Below are 18,965 nucleotides of genomic sequence, written 5' to 3' on the forward strand. Positions count from 1 at the left end.
ATTCAAGCATAAAAGATTATGCTTGTAATCACATGTGATTTATCAATGTTCAACAAGTATGTTTGTGTTATTATATAATTGTGAATAAGAATTTATAATCACATGTGTTATACGATAAAATAAATGGGATTTTTGAATTCAAACATAAAAGATTATGATTGTAATCACATATGATTTAACAATGTGCAAAAAGTATGCATGTGTTATTATATAAATCTTAATAAGATATTGTAGTCAAATGTAATTATACGTTAAATGAAAATTTTGGATTCAAACATAAAAGCTTATGCTTGTAATCACATGTAATTATACAATAAAACAAATTAGATTTTTGAATTCAAGCATATAAGATTATGCTTGTAATCACATGAGATTGTACAAAGAACAAGAAATATTCTAAGTATACGGAATATCGGAGCCATATGATTTAGTGATATGCGTAAACACACACACACACACACACACACACACACACACATATATATATATATATATATATATATATATATATATATATATATATATATATATATATATGGGAATTGGCATTTCTAGTGTTAGGGGAGAAAGTAGATTTTACCATTTTGGACCCTAACAAATTTACATGTGATGTTTGACTGGATTTAACTGGAGCAAGTTTCTTAACTTCACTTTAACTATTTTTTAAATCATATTTGTATTCTCAAGCTTTACAAATAGCATTGTCGAACACTTGGTTGCTAACTTCTTACTTCAAGATCCATTTTTCTTATCTGGTACTTTTTTCCATACAAAAATTACAAACAAGAACGGTATAAAAAATATAATAGGCTAGTTAGTTGTTTACCAGAAAATCAACTTCATCTATCCTGGTCTCTTTGCTTGTTTCTCTTTATAATCATCATATCACATGTAAATGATATGATTAATTGTTGATATAATCCGAATAGCCTACGTGACGGATACTCGAGTGGCCGCGGGAAGGCCCAAATCGGTGGATGACGTTCCTGTTGTATGCGAGTTTTCGGATGTGTTCCCCGAAGAGTTACCAGGTGTGCCTCCGGAAAGGCAAGTGGAGTTCCGTATCGATTTGGTTCCGGGAGCGGCGCCCATCGCCAAGGCGCCTTATCGTCTCGCTCCACCGGAAATGCAGGAGTTATGCTCGCAGCTTCAGGAGCTGTTGGGGAAGGGGTTTATTCAACCGAGTAGTTCACCTTGGGGAGCGCTGATTTTGTTCGTCAAGAAAAAGGATGGTTCACACCGAATGTGTATCGATTACCGGGAGTTGAACAAGTTGACGGTTAAGAACCGGTATCCGTTACCTAGGATCGACGATCTGTTCGATCAGTTGCAGGGGGCATCTTGGTTCTCCAAAATAGACTTGAGGTCGGGTTATCATCAGATGAGGGTTCGGGATAAAGATATTCAGAAGACTGCTTTCAGAACTCGTTATGGGCATTATGAGTTTGTGGTGATGCCTTTTGGGCTCACCAATGCCCCAACTGCGTTCATGGATCTCATGAACAGGGTGTGCAGGCCGATGCTGGATCGGTCGGTGATCGTATTCATTGATGATATTTTGGTATATTCGAGGTCTAGGGAGCAGCACGAGGAGCATTTGAGGGAGATTCTTGGAGTTCTGAGGTCGGAGAGGCTGTATGCCAAATTCTCCAAGTGTGATTTCTGGTTACGAGAGGTCCAGTTCTTAGGGCACCTCGTTAACCATAAAGGGATTTTGGTCGATCCGGCCAAGATAGAGGCGGTGATGAGATGGGAAGTGACGAAATCGCCCACAAAGATCAGGAGCTTTCTGGGTTTGGCTGGATATTATCGCAGGTTTATCAAGGATTTCTCCAAGATCGTCGTGCCACTTACTAGGATGACCCGAAAGGGTGTTGCATTTTCGTGGGGACCGGAGCAGCAGTCCTCATTCGAGACCCTTCGTCAGAAATTGTGCGAGGCCCGGTTGCTTGCACTCCCGGAAGGGATGGAGGATTTTGAGGTGTACTGTGATGCATCTATATCGGGTTTAGGGGCGGTGCTTATGCAGAGGGGGCATGTGATAGCGTATGCTTCGAGGCAGTTGAAGCCTCATGAGTCGAGATATCCCACCCACGACCTGGAATTGGGGGCTGTGGTGTTTGCCCTCAAGATCTGGCGGCATTATCTTTATGGGGTTCGGTGTACCATCTACACGGACCACAAGAGTCTGAAGTACTTGATGGATCAGCCAAACCTGAATATGTGACAGAGGAGATGGTTGGATGTGGTGAAGGATTACGATTGTGAGATTCTGTACCACCCGGGTAAGGCTAATGTGGTAGCCGACGCGTTGAGTCGTAGGGCGGAAAGCGCCCCGATCCGAGATATTTGTATGAGGTTGACAGTGATGACCCCGATTTTAGATACCATTCGAGGAGCTCAGGCTGAGGCTGTGAAACCAGAAAACCAGAAGAGGGAGCGGGTTGTGGGTCAGGTATCAGGATTCGTTACGGATGGTCGAGGGCTTATGACTTTTCAGGGTAGGATTTGGGTACCGTTTGTGGGCGGTACGCGTACTATTTTGATGGAGGAAGCGCATCGATCGAAATTCTCGATTCATCCCGGGGCTACGAAAATGTATTTGGACCTAAGGAAAGAGTATTGGTGGCCCTGTATGAAAAGGGATGTTGCATGGTTTGTTGAGAGATGCCTGACTAGTCGGCAGGTTAAGGTCGAGCACCAGCGTCCGCACGGTAAGTTGCAGCCGCTAGAGATTCCCGAATGGAAGTGGGAACAGATTACCATGGATTTTATCACCAAATTGCCGCGGACTGCGAGGGGGAGTCGACGCGATTTGGGTGATCGTGGATAGATTGACGAAGAGCGCTCATTTTCTAGCCATCAGCGAGAGCTCTTCTGCGGAGAAGTTGGCGGAATTATACGTGAGGGAGGTGGTATCGCGACATGGGGTTCCGATGTTGATTGTTTCTGATCGTGATGTGCGTTTTACTTCCAGGTTTTGGAAGAAGTTTCATGAGGAGTTGGGTACGAGACTGCATTTCAGTACCGCATACCACCCGCAGATAGAAGGACAGAGCGAGCGGACGATTCAGACGCTTGAGGATATGCTCCGTGCATGTGTTTTGGATTTTGGAGGGAGCTGGGACACCTATCTGCCTTAAGCAGAGTTTTCGTACAACAACAACCATCATTCGAGCATTGGTATGCCACCCTTTGAGCTGTTGTATGGTCGGAGGTGTCGCACCCCCATCTGTTGGGGAGAAGTGGGGCAGAGGGTGATGGGTAGCACGGAGATTGTACTCCAGACGACCGAGCAGATTCAGCAGGTCAGGCAGAGGTTGTTGACTGCGCAGAGTCGCCAGAAGAGTTATGCGGACAGGCGGCGGTCCAAGCTCGAGTTTCAGGTTGGCGACCTTGTGCTCCTAAAGGTCTCTCCCTGGAAAGGGGTGATACGATTCAGGAAAAGGGGCAAGTTGGGACCCCGGTATATTGGACCCTTCAGGGTAATTGCTAGGGTGGGCCGGGTAGCCTACCGGTTGGAGCTACCTGCTGAGTTGGGGCAGATTCATGATACCTTTCATGTCTCGCAGTTGAGGAAATGTATTGCCGACGAGTCGGTAGTGGTGCCATTGGATGATATTCAAGTGGATGCAGGCCTGAACTATGTGGAGAGACCAGTAGCAACCAAGGATCGGAAAGTTAAGGTTTTGAGGAACAAGGACATACCCCTGGTTCAAGTGCAGTGGCAACATCGGAAGGGGTCCGAGCTGACATGGGAGACCGAGTCCGAAATGTGGGATCAGTATCCAGAGTTGTTTCCAGTATGAGACTTCGGGGACGAAGTCTGATTCTAGTGGGGGAGAATTGTAACAGCCCAAAATCTAGGTATTCTTCTTTTGGCCTTACATCTTGGTTAAGTTGATGATTTAGGGTTTCATGGTAGGCGAGTAAGCTGGGCGTACAAGGTGTACGTTGCGCGTACTCGCGCGCCTCATTTGGACGCGTTTCCCCTCAGGTACGCGGGGCGTACCCAAGGTTACGCCCGGCGTAACTTATTTAGACCCAAACCCTAAATTCCTTTGATGGGGCTATAAAAGGAACATATGGCTGGTCTTCTCAGCCACCATCCCTCAAAGTGAAACCCTAAAAAGAGTGTGTCCTCGTTCTTAGGCCATTGTGTGTGTATTCTAAGCTTGGTGGTGTCATTTCAAGGTTGCAAAGGAGAAGAAGAGCTTGTTGGAGAGGCTAGAAGTGGTACTCAAGTGTAGATTTGAACTTTGCAAGGGCTAAAGCTTCATTTCCAGGTATAAAGTTCGGATCTTGTCACTTGGTTCATATTGTATGCTTAAAAGGTCATTTTCTAGGGTTTAAGTCCCAAAGGTGGAGACTTTTGTGCAAATGGCCTCCATAAGCTTAGATACTTCATATTTCTGATCTATTGGGGTTGTAGACTCATAAAAATGGCATCTCGGACGTGGGGTTTGCACCATGCATGAGATCTAGGTCCTTGAATTTGAATAAAGGGTTGTTATGTGATGTTGGAGCCTTTACAGCCGTGTCAAGGCTTAAAGGTCTCGACTTTATGGGTTTAGACACACTAGAAGAGTCGGATCTAGAAGTGGAAGTAATGGCTTAACCGATTAAGACCAGAAATGGAGAGTGACTGATTCTGGGGGTTACGCTGGGCGTAACTTCCAGTACGCGCAGCGTACTGGGTGGAGACCCCGATCAGGGAGGGGTTGGCGACGTACGCCCCGCGTACATCTAGAGTACGCCCCGCGTACTCTCAGGATTTGACTTTTTTTTACTTTTAAGGTTTTGGTCAACTTGAGGACTTTAGGTTAAGGAAGGGTAAAATGGTCTTTTACCCTCTGAGGAATGATGATAAGGAGTAAAGTTCTAAGTGGTGGAAGTCCTTGTGTAATAAATGATATTTTTTTATGTTTAGGCGAGGTTGAGCCGTCGTTCGGGGTCGGTGTTAGCGAGGACACGAGATCTTTGACTTTCCACGAGGTGAGTCTTCTCACTATACTACACCCGGAAGGGTTTGACTGTGTGACCGGAAGGTCGGAATGGTATGAGATATATGTGTTGTGTGTGATAAGTTAATCGTTATATGTGTCATGTATGATATGTTTGATATGGGCCGGAAGGCGAATATGATATGGGCCGGAAGGCGTTGTAATGTGGACCATAAGGTTGGCGTGGGTAGGACCGGAAGGTTTACCTAGTCGGGACGGAAGTCCCCTGAGACTCATGGACCGGAAGGTCAGGGCCTGGAAAGGTGTATGTGCGTAGGTTGTATTTTGGGGAACTCACTAAGCAATTATGCTTACAGTTGTTGTGATATGTGTTTCAGGTACCAGCGAGGACCGTGAGAAGGCGCCGACGTGATCTGTACACACTGATGGAGGACTTATGATCTTGGGATTTATATGATTTGTATTATGACATGATACATTGGATCTTTATGACTTATTTTGGATGGAAATATATTTTTAAGAAATGAAAAATTGTTTCAAAAATTTCCGTTGTTACATGAAATCCGACAATTGAAAATCTAGATCGGGATGAAGTTAAGATAGCAATAGAGATTTAGAGAGAGAGAGAGAGAGAGAGTGTGTGTGTGTGTGTATGTGTGTGTGAGTGAGTGAGAGAGAGAGAGAGAATGACAACGGGAAAGAGAGTATAAATTTATGTTTATAAAATGATTTTGACTAATTAGTAATATCTCAATTTTTTATATATCGTAAATACCCTCGTCGTTTATTTTAAAAAGGATTAAATTACACGAATGGTCCCTATTGTTTAGGGTAATTTGCATGTTTGGTCCCTAACTTTTTTCTTGAACTCGAAAAGTCCATACAATTTGTTTTTGTTACGCGTTTGGTTACTGTTTGTTTTTGTTACGTGCTTGGTCTCTGTCTTACCTAAAAAAACTATTATTTAAATAAATAAAAAATTGTAGGATAGGTAAAATAAGGTGAAGGAGTGGGGTTGAAGGTGTGTTTATTTAAATAAATTAAAAAATCAAATGCAAAATAGTCTTTTTAGGTAAGACAAGGATCAACGTTCCACATTTAATTATTGGGCATATATATAGTTGGTCCATATTTATTTATTTAAATAAATTAAAAAATCAAAGACAAAATAGTCTTTTATGTCAATTATATTTGCAAATGTGTCAGATTTGATCTAAATCACTAAAAATTTTGATTTAACATTTCACGTTTAGTTATTGGGCTTTTACAAAATTATGAGTTTTGCAATTGATGCCAACTATATACATATGCCAGAATGTATAACGTATAAAAAAAATTTGGATTGACCCAACGGTTGAACTGGTTCTGATCGCCGTACTGAATAACTAAAAATCGAATTTTACAAGTAATTCCCCTTTAATATAATAAAATAAAATAAGATAAAACCGTGATCGTCAAAGTTCTAATTAATTACAAATATATCATGTAACCATTGATTCTTATGATCCACTACCTTTGCCTTTATAGTAAATGGTAAACCTTTTTTCTATTGTCAAAGAAGTAGCATTCCCTCTACAACTTGCAAGGGGAGAAAAAGGGTATATTAACCAACTTTATTCTAATGCTTGATTGCCCCACACACTAAGATACCCACCAAGACTACTATTTGCATGCCATATACCACACGTCGTAACAGAGAATGATAGAAATTATAATAATTTTCATTTGAAGATGTTAAAGTTTTCATTTTTGTAACATCTTAAAGTTATAGAACAAGTTATCAATTTTACTTAACGTTTTATTATCTGACGAACACTAATTTCGTTTCAAGGATACTATGACATTACAATAATTTTAACAAAACGACAATATTGAATTATGTTTTGATACTACAACTTAGAAGAAACACGTAAAGCAAAATCAATGGTAGTCAAAGTCTATGATGATTATTATTGACAAATATAACAAATTATAAATGAAAATATCATAATTTTCAAAAAAAAAATGTGAAAAAATAAAAAAGGGAGTGAACTAACACAAGTATTGCACTTTGGGCAATTCTATTTGTTATATAAATTTTCCTTCACTATTGAAGCGTTGATGGCTAAAATTTAGATTCTTTGCAGGTATTCTTTGTGAAATTATGGAGAGGTCTAGGATTGGAATATACTTTGGATTTTTTTTAAAGTTTTTTTATAAAAAGATTCTCTAATGGTGTCTGATGTGGGCCATTAAGATATACTCATGTACATATGATTCCTTGAGTGGTGTGCGATTATTTTTCATGCAAAAGCGCACTTTTTGTTAAATGTAATTATGTAAATAACTTTTTTTGGTATTGTATTTAGGTCAATTAAGTTTATTATTTATTATCGGATGAATTCTAATTCGGTTATGTCAAAAAAAGATTAATTTAAGTTGTATTTATTGATAACAGAGAAAAAGGGTAAAATGGAAAAGAAAAAAAATATTAGCTAAAAAGTAACCCATCAAAAAATTAATAGAAAAATGTATTCAAATCACCAAATGTCTACAAGGTCATTAATCGCTTTTAACATTTAAATGTCTACCGGGTAAGGTGACTCATGGAGATACCTAGTATAAAGTTCCGGGTAACACATGCTACACCTCAAATTTTCCATTTAAATGTAAATTTGTTGTTAATCCATTGGTATCCCACTATTCCATTGGTAACGATTTTATTATCGGATATTTCATGAACCAATGCCTATAAACATATTGTTTTTTTTTTGGGTCCACCTCAAGGTCCTCAACCTAAGCAAACAGCATTTAGGCCACTTGGCTAAACCTACAAGGGCCCAAGGTAGACTTCACAAAAGCCCAAGTCAAACCAATTACAGGAGGTCGAACAGAGAACCACGTCCATTTCAAAAGGAGTGTATAAGATCATTAGAATCTAATGAGGTGTACAAACGTTTTTTTTTTCAAACCGAACCGGTTCGGTTCTGATTTAATAATAGAAAAACCGGTTCCATCATAAAAAAAACTCGGACCTATCTAAACGGGTTATATCGCTTCTAAACTGGTTCAATCGGTGCGACTACCGGTTTACCGTTACTAAACCGGTTTCAATGTCTAAAATCTTGAACGGGTGCAAACTGGCGGTTCGGTTCTTGAATCGGTTCTGTTCATAGTGAATCGGTTTACTGGTTCGGATCATGAACATGTTTTTTCTGTGCACCTCTATCATCTATACAAATGCAATATTACAAGTCTTTTAAATATACAATATCAACTTTTGCATTTGAATTTTGTATCACTACAATGCCAATCTTCCTCAAATGGACTCTACTAACATATTAATTGTTCCTTTCGTGACTTACTTCTACTTCCCAATTTGATCTATAGGGGTGTGGTCAAGAATTCTACTAAATATTCATGTGGCTTGCTAGAAGAAAACCTCGATCATATTTTTGTGTCTTGTACACTTTATTCTCAAGATTAAGATGGTGTTTGAGATTTCATTTAAAAACAACTGATTGACGTATCGGTTTTTTGAAAAGTTAATAATTCAAAAAAGTGTTTGACAATATGAAAATAATTTTTAAAAATAACTTCTCATCAACCCTTAAGACCATATGGTATGGGCCATAACGAGAACGGGAGATGCTGACCTGGATGCTCATAACGCCGTCTTAATGGGGGGAACACCGCCCCCCTAACTCGTTGCATCTCGTCGTGGCGAGTCTCGTGGGCGTTACGACGAATTGAAACGACATGATTTTATATTGTTGGCTTTAATGACCATTGTTGTTGCATCTTGTTGTACCTTGTTGCTCATTTCCCCACTTTGTGTTATAACACCATTTGCTTATGTGGCATGTGAGGTGGCACAACTTGGTGTTGCACCTTGTTGCCCACACCCAATGCTCTATAAAAAGATTTCAATAAGTTATGATTTCTAACTTTTCAAAACCTATGAATTTTTGTGTTGTTAAAGACAAATAACCCTTAAAGCATGTATAAGCTAAGACAAACATTTAAAAAAAAAACAACTTATTGATTTTTCTTCGCCACAAAAACTAATCCAAAGATTAAAAAAAATCATTTTCTTACCACCAAGTCAATAAGGTGGTATTTGTTTTTTCGAAACTAAAATATATGTAGTATGTTGACCACATGTGCAACCATTTATATAAGAAGAGGTGAACCAAGCATGAAATCTGTTTGTTTTTTAACGTCTTCAGGCTGTTGAAATAAACTTAAATTAACCATATAATAATTATAAAAAAATCTAAATCAAAATATAAAGATTATTATAATTATAAGATCTTTAAAGACGCTTATATAAAATAATTAAACGTAATATTTACTAAATAACAATAAATAAAATTGTTAATTTAGCGAACAACATGTTTTTTTGTTAAAATTTTCAAAACGACAGTTATTTCTTCGATTAGTTTTAAAAGATTTGGTAATTTAAGTGATTAACTTTATAATTTATTTATATTTGGTTTTAGACAATGTAACACAAAAAGTATTTATATGAAATTTATCAAACGATTTTGAAATTATATAAAGTATACTTGAATTATTTATAATATAATTCATAATATTATTAAAATAATAAACACGTTGTTGATAAAAACTAAAACAAATCTATGTTGAATAATATAACATAAAGTAAGATGAGAAGTTGTTTGAAGATGAGAGTCCATTGTTGCGATGCGCAGCACATGTATAACCGTTTTTAAGTCGGAAGTCTTTTAAAATAAAAATAACTGTGAAAGACCAAGTGTTGTGCGTGTTTTGCGAGGTGTTTTGCGAGGTGCAACTAAAAGTGGTCAGAATTGTTTTTTTCTTTTTTTAAAAAAATAATACTAATGACTTTTAAATAATTTTGCCTAAAAATCATTTTAAATTCAAAATAAAATCCCAAACACCTTCTAAAGGAAATGGAAATGAAGAGAATAGAAGGAAGTAAAGGAAAGTCTATCCTTCTCAATGGAATCGACCCACATCTGGGCATAGATTTAAAGGGAAGAAAAAAAAACATAATCTCCAAACATATAGCCTTATAACATGAAGATAGCGTTACATCACAAACAAGAAGAAGAAATAACCTTATGACAAACAACAACACATTTATGTTTAATTTTTACATTTTAGACCATACCCAATTGGGAATAAAGGATCATACGAGTTTTGTTGAGGATCCATCGGCAATTGATCAACTGATTTAAACCACGAAACAGGAAGCTTTCCATGGAATTCATAATCTCCAAAAATAACATCCGTGATTCCATTCCCTTCACTCCCAGGCAACCAACCAGCAACTAATCCATCCAAAGCTTCCACAACCGATGCCTCTAAAACCAAAGGCCTACCAGAAATCAGAATCGCCAGAGTCGGAATCCCCGATTCCGACGCCACCAGCTTCAGTAATTCCTCCCCATTAAACGGAATTGTGAGGTCGGAATTATCACCACCAGATTCGACATATGGCGCTTCACCAACCGCCACGATTGCATACGAGAAATCTTGTCCGGATAAGCTTTCAGTTGTTGGATTTTCTTCGTATACAACTTCGGTGTTGTTGTTTCCGATTGCTTCTTTAACCGCATCCAGAATTGTAGTTCCTGAAAATAGCGGGAATTACTTTATGATTAGATTGGAATGAGCCATTCCATTCCTTTCCACTTACCGATTGTGATTCTTCCACTGGTTCCTTCCCATGTAGCAGTCCAACCTCCACATTGGTAGCCAAGATCATCCGCATGTTTTCCAGCAACAAGAATCTTTTTTGCATTTTTATTTAATGGTAGAAATGGTTTTCTTGGGTCTTTCCCATTTTTCAAAAGAACAAGTGACTTGCGAACTGCTTCACGTGCTAATTCTCTATGTTGCTGAACAGATTATACAAGCTGATGATTTATATCATGTTTAACAAAAACAAAAAAGAAAAAAAGAAATTGAGAATATAATCATATTAATATGAAAGTTTACCTTGCAGCCAACAATATCAAGCAAGGATCTGTCAGACATTGGATATTCAAAAAGTTTAGCAGCAAATTTAACTCTCAATATTCGTTCAACAGCATCATCAATTCTTGACATGGATATCTCCCCTGATTCTACCAAATATGATAAATCCTCCAAAAACAATTCATATCTGAATGGAACCATCACCTACAAATTCCAAATATGTAAAACTGGAGATAAAAAGTGCAAAATTTTCTGAATCTTGAAGATATAATTTACTCTACCATATCAATTCCAGCATTAACTGCAGATAAAACAGCACTTCTGTAGTTTGATCCATGAGGACTGTGAAACCGATCAAGTGCTTCCCAATCTGAAATCACAATACCCTGTACATAATAAATTCTTTCATTACTTTAAAGGATATAAAGTAACATACATAAATTGAGAATAATGTCAACAAAAGTAAAGACGTATTATTTTTTACTTGCCTTAAACCCTAATTTCTCTTTTAGAATATCGGTTAGGAGATAACGATGAGAGTGTAATTTGGTTCCATTCCAACTAGAGTAGGAAGCCATAACAGTGCAAACGCCTTTTGAAATACAATCTTGATAAGGTAACATGTGGATTTTCTCCAGATTTTCATAATCGATGATGGTGTTGCCTTCGTTTTTCCCTTTGTCAGTACCTCCATCTCCAACATAATGTTTTGCAGATGCCATAACATTGTTCCTGGAATCAAATGATCAGTTTATGCTAAAAGTTAAGTTATAATAATTAATAAGTAAGAATGGTAATGGTGTTTCTTGTTTACCTTCCAGCCACATAAGGGTATCCATATGGGTGGTCTTGGGGAGGCTTACCCTGCAAGCCTGTTACCAATGAAGTCATCTTTCTAACTAATTGGGTGTCTTCTCCATAGCTTTCATAGCATCTTCCCCATCTAGGATCTTTGCATACCTACCAATACCATCAACATCAATTCAACTAATCAGCAGAAAGATTAAGAGGCTAAGTTACTTTGAGAGATTGCTAGGATTAGAGAAATTGGCATTCAAATGGCTGAAAACTCAGGCTATCCATCAAATTAGATTGTGTAGTGGACTGTGGACGTATTATTGATGATCATATTATAGAGAACTTACAGCAATACAAGGAGCAAATGCATATTGAACGCCACTAGCCCTAGTTTCGAGAGCAGTAGCAGCACCTATCCTCTCGACCAAATCGGGATCTCTGCAATTAATTGAATCTAATTAGTAATTACTCTACTGAAATTCGTCACTCATCAATGAAGATGATCATGGATGTATACTGGAGGTAAGAGTCGATGTTTAACACCAACCTGGTGGCTCCAAGGCCGACATTGTGAGGGAAAATAGTTGTGCCATAAACGTTGTTATTGCCATGAACAGCATCACTGCCATAGAAGATTGGAATGCCAAGCCTCGAGTCTATCGCGCCCTTTTGGAGTCCGTCCACCATGTCCGCCCAATCCGCCGACGTCGCATTGTCAAACGGCTTGCTTCCTCCACCACTCAGCACACTTCCTGCCAACAAATCCACACAAACTCAAATTCCTTAAGTAAAAAGGGAAAGTGGAAGATCAATAAGCATACATATACATATACAGATTTAAACACACCTATACAGAGATCTCTGATGGCGGCGGGAGTGGCAACGCTGCGTTCGATCTGAGTCATTTGACCAAGCTTCTCTTTGATAGTCATACGGGAGAGAAGATCTTTTACTCTAGCTTCAATCGGCTCGTTTGCGTTCTTGTAAACGACATTGATCATGTCTGCCATTGTTACAGTACTGTAAAAGCAAAACGGAGACAATATCAAAGCCGATCACCAAAGCTTCGTGTTGGTGGTGACTTGGTGGTGAGTGGTGATGACTGGGAATGGGAAAGTGGGGGAAGGAAGTTATGGGTGGTGTTGGTGGGGCCTTCTAGAATAAACTAAAAGAACCACTTTCCATTGTTGTATGGTTGTTTGTACTAAAACTTAATTTAAAAATCAACGTTCCATATACAGCCAAAGTTGTTACTACCTAACTTGATTTAAATATCAAAATTTCATAAGCAGCCAAATACTATCAAGTCAGCAAACAATTACCTTCATGCTTATCCACTTTTTTAGAATTTTACATTTGATACAACTACATGGTCCATGTTTACCAAATTTATCACTCTAAGGACAACCACCTAAACCGTTTGGTTTTTATAATTTTATTTTTTTGTTTGGTTGATTTTTATTGTCCGTAACCTTATATTATAACATATTTTATAGTGTATAATAGTGAAGATATTGAATCCATTAAGATTGACTCAATTTGTTAATCTATAAAATTTGTTCGCAAAAGTTATACTCCTAAAATGTTAAGGCTTCAGGGAGTGGCATCGCCACCCCCGTCGCCAAAACACATGCTATCAATTTTTAAATCATCCCTTATAAGTCGCCAAGATACTCGCTAAATAAGAAACGCTACTGTAGCAGCGAGAAGAGAAAAAAGAGAAAAAAAATGGGCTATGATTGGTTGGGGTTATTTTCTTTTATTATTATTTTTTCAAAACAAAACCAATTAAACTCTTCTCACTACCACTCCCTACTTTTTTTTAACTTATACATGCTAAGCTTACTTGGCAATATAAAAATCTATGTTGCAATACAAAATCCTACATGGCAAGGTGCTAGGAGTATTACCACTCTCCTTAGCCTAAGTGTTTGGTCTTTATGATTTTATTTTTTTTGTTTGGTTGGTCGTTATTGCATGTAACCTTATATTTTAACACATTCTATAGTGTATAATGGTGAAGATATTGAATCCACGAAGATTGATTCAATTTGTTAATCTGTAAAATTTATTCGCCAAAGTAATAGTATAACAACAATTAAAAAAAAAGGAGGGTTTTAGTTGTTTGTTGTAAAATTAAATTTCACTAAAAACACGAGCAAGTGAAAAAGATAGAGTTCATGTAAATCAAGTGAGATGAGATGGTTGACATTTGAAATTCTTTTAGTTAGTTATCATTAGAAGTCATTGTAGAATACTTGTGACTTAATCTAACTTGGTCATAGCAACTTAAGAGCTTAAGTTATCTATATTCTTTTTAATTGAAATGATGGTTAGAGAAGTTCTTTAATACACCTTCTTAATCACTATATTGAACCAAATAAGTATCTAATTCATTAAAGTTGATTAGCATTTAAATTAAAGAATCAAAAAAAAACCAAAAGAGCATAAGGCTTTCACTATCATGTTGAATGATGCATTTAAATGGTTTAAAGTGAAATGAATACATACATTAAAACCGTTTGTTGCTAGTTAATTTGAAAATCTATTATTTAATCAAGAAATTATGCAACTAATTATCATTCATACATTTAAACTCATGATTAAAAACATGTAAAAGAAATAAAAGTTCAAATAGGAGATGAATATAGATTAACTAGTATTATACCCGTGCGACAGTCAGGTTGACCGATGTAAAAAAATATTGATTTTTTATAGCATCAAACTCTCATTTGTTTCCATTATAGCTTTAAACTACGACATGTCTATTGATATTACTATATTTATACATATATTTAGGCAATATTTTAAAATATTTTATGCTATAATTTGGTAAAATGTAAAGATATTTGGTACTTATTAAGTAAATTTATATTTTGCAGCCAAAAATGACATTCTTGAAGAAAATGACTGAAAATAACAAAAGTTGGATACTTGGAGGATTGGAGCTAGAACTAGGAGCTTAAAGGAGAAAAATAATGCAAAAATAACTCTCAAAATGTGGTGTTTTGAAGTGCACTGCGTGGCATTAAGAAAGATCTCGATTCTATATGTGTAAGAGAAACTCATGACATGACAATTATGTCTTCACGTTGTGACAAGTGTCCCAGGAGATTCCTATATGCGGAGAAGTAAGTTCCTTGGCAAATACGGATTTGTACTCAGTTCACGTCGTGAGGAGTGTTTTATGGAAACTATATGTATTGATTGTTACATCGACTTGGGAACAATAGGAGAGGTATTATGGAGATTTTAGTTGACTTTTGGGACAGAAAGCTACGAAAATTGACCCTTAGAAGGAGAAGAATATTAGAGATTAAGAGTCTTGAAGATTTTAGCAAGAATACACACAACACATTCAGTTTGCATTAGATTGATCATGTCTAGGTTAAATTCTTATGTTTTTATGTGTTTATTTTCTGCAGTGATGAGCTAAATGATTAGGCTTTTGGTTAGTGTAGATGACCCTAATACTATGTGTTAGTTTCTACTTTTTCATGGATTTTATGAAGTTGGTTTAGATTGTGTTTGATTTAACATTACCTAGCATGCTAAAAGTTTTAATATTTGTTGTTTAGATTCAAATTAAGTTTAGTTGAATGATCATTTTAATTGCATGAATTTGTTTACCTAGTTGTTTATGATCATTAATTTGCTAGAGCTAGGATTAGCCAAATCTTATATTATGTAATAAAGGTAACAACTTTAACTGTGTTAGAGAACATAATATAATCATAATTGTGTTTGGTTATTTGTCTTGATCATTGATAATTAATTTTAGATATATCTTAAATAGCCTAATAATCTTAAATAATCAATTATGTGTCACTTGTGTATGATCATTGCATAGTTGTTCATGAATTGGTAAAAACAATAGGAGATCGGGTCATGACTCTTAATAATATTGTAACATACACATTTTGAAATCGTGTTTTAAGTAAATAATATTATGAAATATTATGTGATATTGAGTATTGAGTTCTAACAGATAGTTTTTACTAGAAATGAAGTAAAACTATGTTTAGAATCACTCATAAATTATTGGAAGTCTTATGAGATTCCAATTAAAAGCCAAATAGTGAAATTTATCAAAAATATAAAATTTGAAATAAGTAAAATTTTATTATTGAAATTTGTAGATAATCTCGTTAGAAACATTTAGGCAAAAACCTCATCGAAATCCGAGTTATAACGAAGAAGTTATGACCAATCGAAGATCCACGACAAAACCGGCATGGTGCCGAATGACGTAAAAAGTGAGCTTTCTGATAAACTACTTTTTTAGCCTTAGTGATCTAAATGAAAGTTGTAGTATTCGTTAAACCGAGAATTCTGATAAAAAGAACGCCAAAATATGACTTTGTATGAGGAAGTTATGATTTTTCTAAGTTCCAGCTTAGGAGTAGACATCCAAAAACTCGAATTTTAGATCGAGTGATTTTTAGCCGACACAACCTAAACGAGAATCAAATGTCTCGTCATTAGTAGTACAACGGTAAAAAGTCTGATGAAAACGGACGTCGGATGAAGAAGTTATGAATTTTTACGGATTTACTAGTCCAGATCTGCTAAAAATAATAATATAAAAATAAAGTCAAAATTTTCCAACGAAGTCTAAACAAAAGTTGTAGAGCATAATTTTCTCTACGCGTGCATATAAAAAACGTCAAAAAGGAGCCCGTATGAGAAAGTTATGGATTTTACAAGATTGGGCACAATTTTCGAGAAAATTCGCACGAATAGTGCCAGCCACGTCACCCTCGTTCTGAGTTGGCCACGTGTCCAAAGCAGCTGCGTGGCGCGTCCGAGAAGCAACGCGTGTCGCACAGGTGTCCGAATTCGTCACGTGATCTCGCATGCTTCCCTCGTGATCTGACCCGCGTGTTAGCTCCTGATTCGACTGAGGTGCTGGCCCAATCCAAAGTGCACACCTGTCCGAACCGAGCCTCGCTCAGCTGCCACCTGTTCCGAGGCTCGCAGATAGCTGTCCTCTCCCCCTCGCTTCGGATCTGAGGCTCGCTTCCCTCGTGATCTGACCCGCGTGTTGGCTCCTGATTCGACCGAGGTCCCGGGTTGTCACACCCCAAAACCGGAATGGCAGAAACGTTCTGGGGTGGATGACGTCATGTCAAGTATCACAACACATGCATTATAGTAATCAAAGTACAACAAAACATTGCATTAATAGTAATAGTTTTACATGGTTTACATTACAATACACCAAAGTAATACAAGTAATAGAATAAGTACAGCTTGGTACTAAGCTATCTTCATTAACAGCTCCAGGAATGTACCTGTCTAATGCTGACCTGAGAATACAAGTTATTTGAAAAGCGAGTATCAACATTTTTACAATGCTGGTGAGTTCATAGTTATTTAGTGTCATTTTATCCAAATAACTTTAATAAAAGTGGTAGTTTTAGAGTATCCATTAAATTAGAGTCCTTTCCAGAAAATCCTATATTTTCTTTAATAAAAGCAGTCTTCTACCAAGACTGGACGGAGTTATGTGGTAAAAAGTAGTTTTCCCTTAATCGCTATCATTATCAAAATACAAAATTTGATTTTTAAAGAAAGCAAGAGAAATCAGGGAAAATAACATATGCCTCAGCAGTGAAGACTGCTGACTAAGGCAAAAGGAATCATAGACTCCAGGAGAGTATCGAACAAAAGACACGCCTGGCTCAGTCTAATAAAGGGAGACACAGACCCCAGACGGTACCAAATGAAAGGTACAACTAGCAAGGTCTAAAAACAGAGAATACAGACCCCGGACAGTATCAAATGAAAGATACAACTAGCAAGGTCTAAAACAAAGAATACAGACCCTAGACAGTGTCAAATGAAAGATACAGCTAGTAAGGTCTAAAAATAAAGAATACAGACCCCAGACAGTATCAAATGAAAGATACAACTAGTAAGGTCTAAAAACAGTGTGACTCTGAGAGTGGGTTTCCAGCATACAGTGCAAATTGCTGGTGAAATACCATTACCTTAAGGCCATGAATTATAAGGTAACTTGGGATACTCGTAACCACACTAACCGACACTAGAGTACCTGAAGCCCTACAAGCGTCTATAAAATGTGACATTTGTCACCCCTTGGCTTGGTAGGCCGTGGACTGTAGCTAGCAGTCAGGGTGCGGGGGTGTCAATCTCGTATAGATCTATACACACAATGTATGCTCTCCCTACAGGAGACTCTGGTTACCAACTAGACGACGGAGAAGGTCGTGTCCCGAAGATGCATCCCAAATAGTGGGTAGTGGGTTTCCAATATAAGTGCTGAACAAGTGGTAGAGACTCATAACTGAACTGACTAATGCAAACCTAGATGTTTATGCTTGTATACATAATATATAACTAATAAATCAAACGACCTTCGGACGGCCATCCGATCCCACCAGACCACATCTCAACGAAGAAAAGGAAATAGGGCGGACAAGCCTTCCTAAGTCCTTCAATCATTATTTATATGCACCTATACAAGCACAGGCATACATCTAACTACGTCTGAGTGTGTAACAAGTGGAAACGTATCGTGAAGTATAACCGAATCGTGATGTATAAACGTACAGTGTGGAATAACCGAATTGTGATGTATAAACGTACAGTGTGGAATAACCGAATCGTGATGTATAAACGTGCAGTGTGGAATAACCGAATCGTGAAGTATAAACGTTACCATATATAAGTGTATCACGAAGTAGAAGCGACAACAAGTGAAGTAAGAGCGTCTAATAGGAATAAGCGACTACAAGTATAAGCGAAATAGAGGCAATAACAAATATAAACGCATCACGAAGTGAAAGCGTTATCAAGTAGGAGTTTAAACTAAGAGGGAGTATCAAAACATGAAGAAAACCTTTATACTTGAGAAAATCACAACTTGGTGTTCTTTGGTAAAATAAGTTTGAAAACCTTTAGAAATTCTTTGGAAACTTTTCATAAACCAGTTTAAAATGAACTTTGATAAAACAGTATAAGTAAGAGTTTTGAACAAGTGAAAACCTTTTGGAAAACCATTTATAGTATCCTACTTGGTAAAACAGTTTATAGTGTGGTAAATCCTTGTGCATGCGGGTTATCAATCACATGTGATTGATATAATAACTGGCATGTTTAACTTGTATTCCCCCCTATAAAACATGTAAAAACATTTAAAAGGTTCATTCAGGGGTATGAACTCACCTGGTGTAAGTGGATCTGACGAAGGTGCCGGTTGGGTGCTCGGTGTCAAGTAAAGACTTGGACACA

The 18,965-nt window shown here is 37.3% G+C and overlaps 1 protein-coding gene across 1 annotated transcript; it reads right to left on the reverse strand.

Annotated features, from left to right (window-relative positions):
- Positions 1 to 9,980: 9,980 nt before the first annotated feature.
- Positions 9,981 to 12,883, reverse strand: LOC111887319 (uncharacterized). The gene is made up of 9 exons (XM_023883476.2): positions 12,556 to 12,883; positions 12,256 to 12,460; positions 12,056 to 12,146; positions 11,725 to 11,870; positions 11,399 to 11,642; positions 11,192 to 11,296; positions 10,932 to 11,114; positions 10,630 to 10,831; positions 9,981 to 10,564 (listed from the first exon to the last, which is right to left on the reverse strand). Exons 1-9 carry the CDS (start codon positions 12,716 to 12,718, stop codon positions 10,077 to 10,079), a joined length of 1,827 nt encoding a protein of 608 aa, XP_023739244.1. The 5' UTR covers positions 12,719 to 12,883; the 3' UTR covers positions 9,981 to 10,076.
- Between the last annotated feature and the right edge of the window lie 6,082 nt (positions 12,884 to 18,965).

This window comes from Lactuca sativa, chromosome 5 (assembly GCF_002870075.4).
Source record: "Lactuca sativa cultivar Salinas chromosome 5, Lsat_Salinas_v11, whole genome shotgun sequence".
Taxonomy (NCBI): Eukaryota; Viridiplantae; Streptophyta; class Magnoliopsida; order Asterales; family Asteraceae; genus Lactuca; species Lactuca sativa.

Bases quoted from the DNA above. Each gene is read 5' to 3' on its own strand.
- LOC111887319 (XM_023883476.2), bottom strand. From the start codon at position 12,718: ATGGCAGACATGATCAATGTCGTTTACAAGAACGCAAACGAGCCGATT. The intron at 11,643-11,724 runs GTAAACAAGAAA...ATTTGATTCCAG, and splicing joins TACCCTTATGTGGCTGGAAG to GAACAATGTTATGGCATCTG. The intron at 10,565-10,629 runs GTAAGTGGAAAG...CGCTATTTTCAG, and splicing joins CAGTGGAAGAATCACAATCG to GAACTACAATTCTGGATGCG.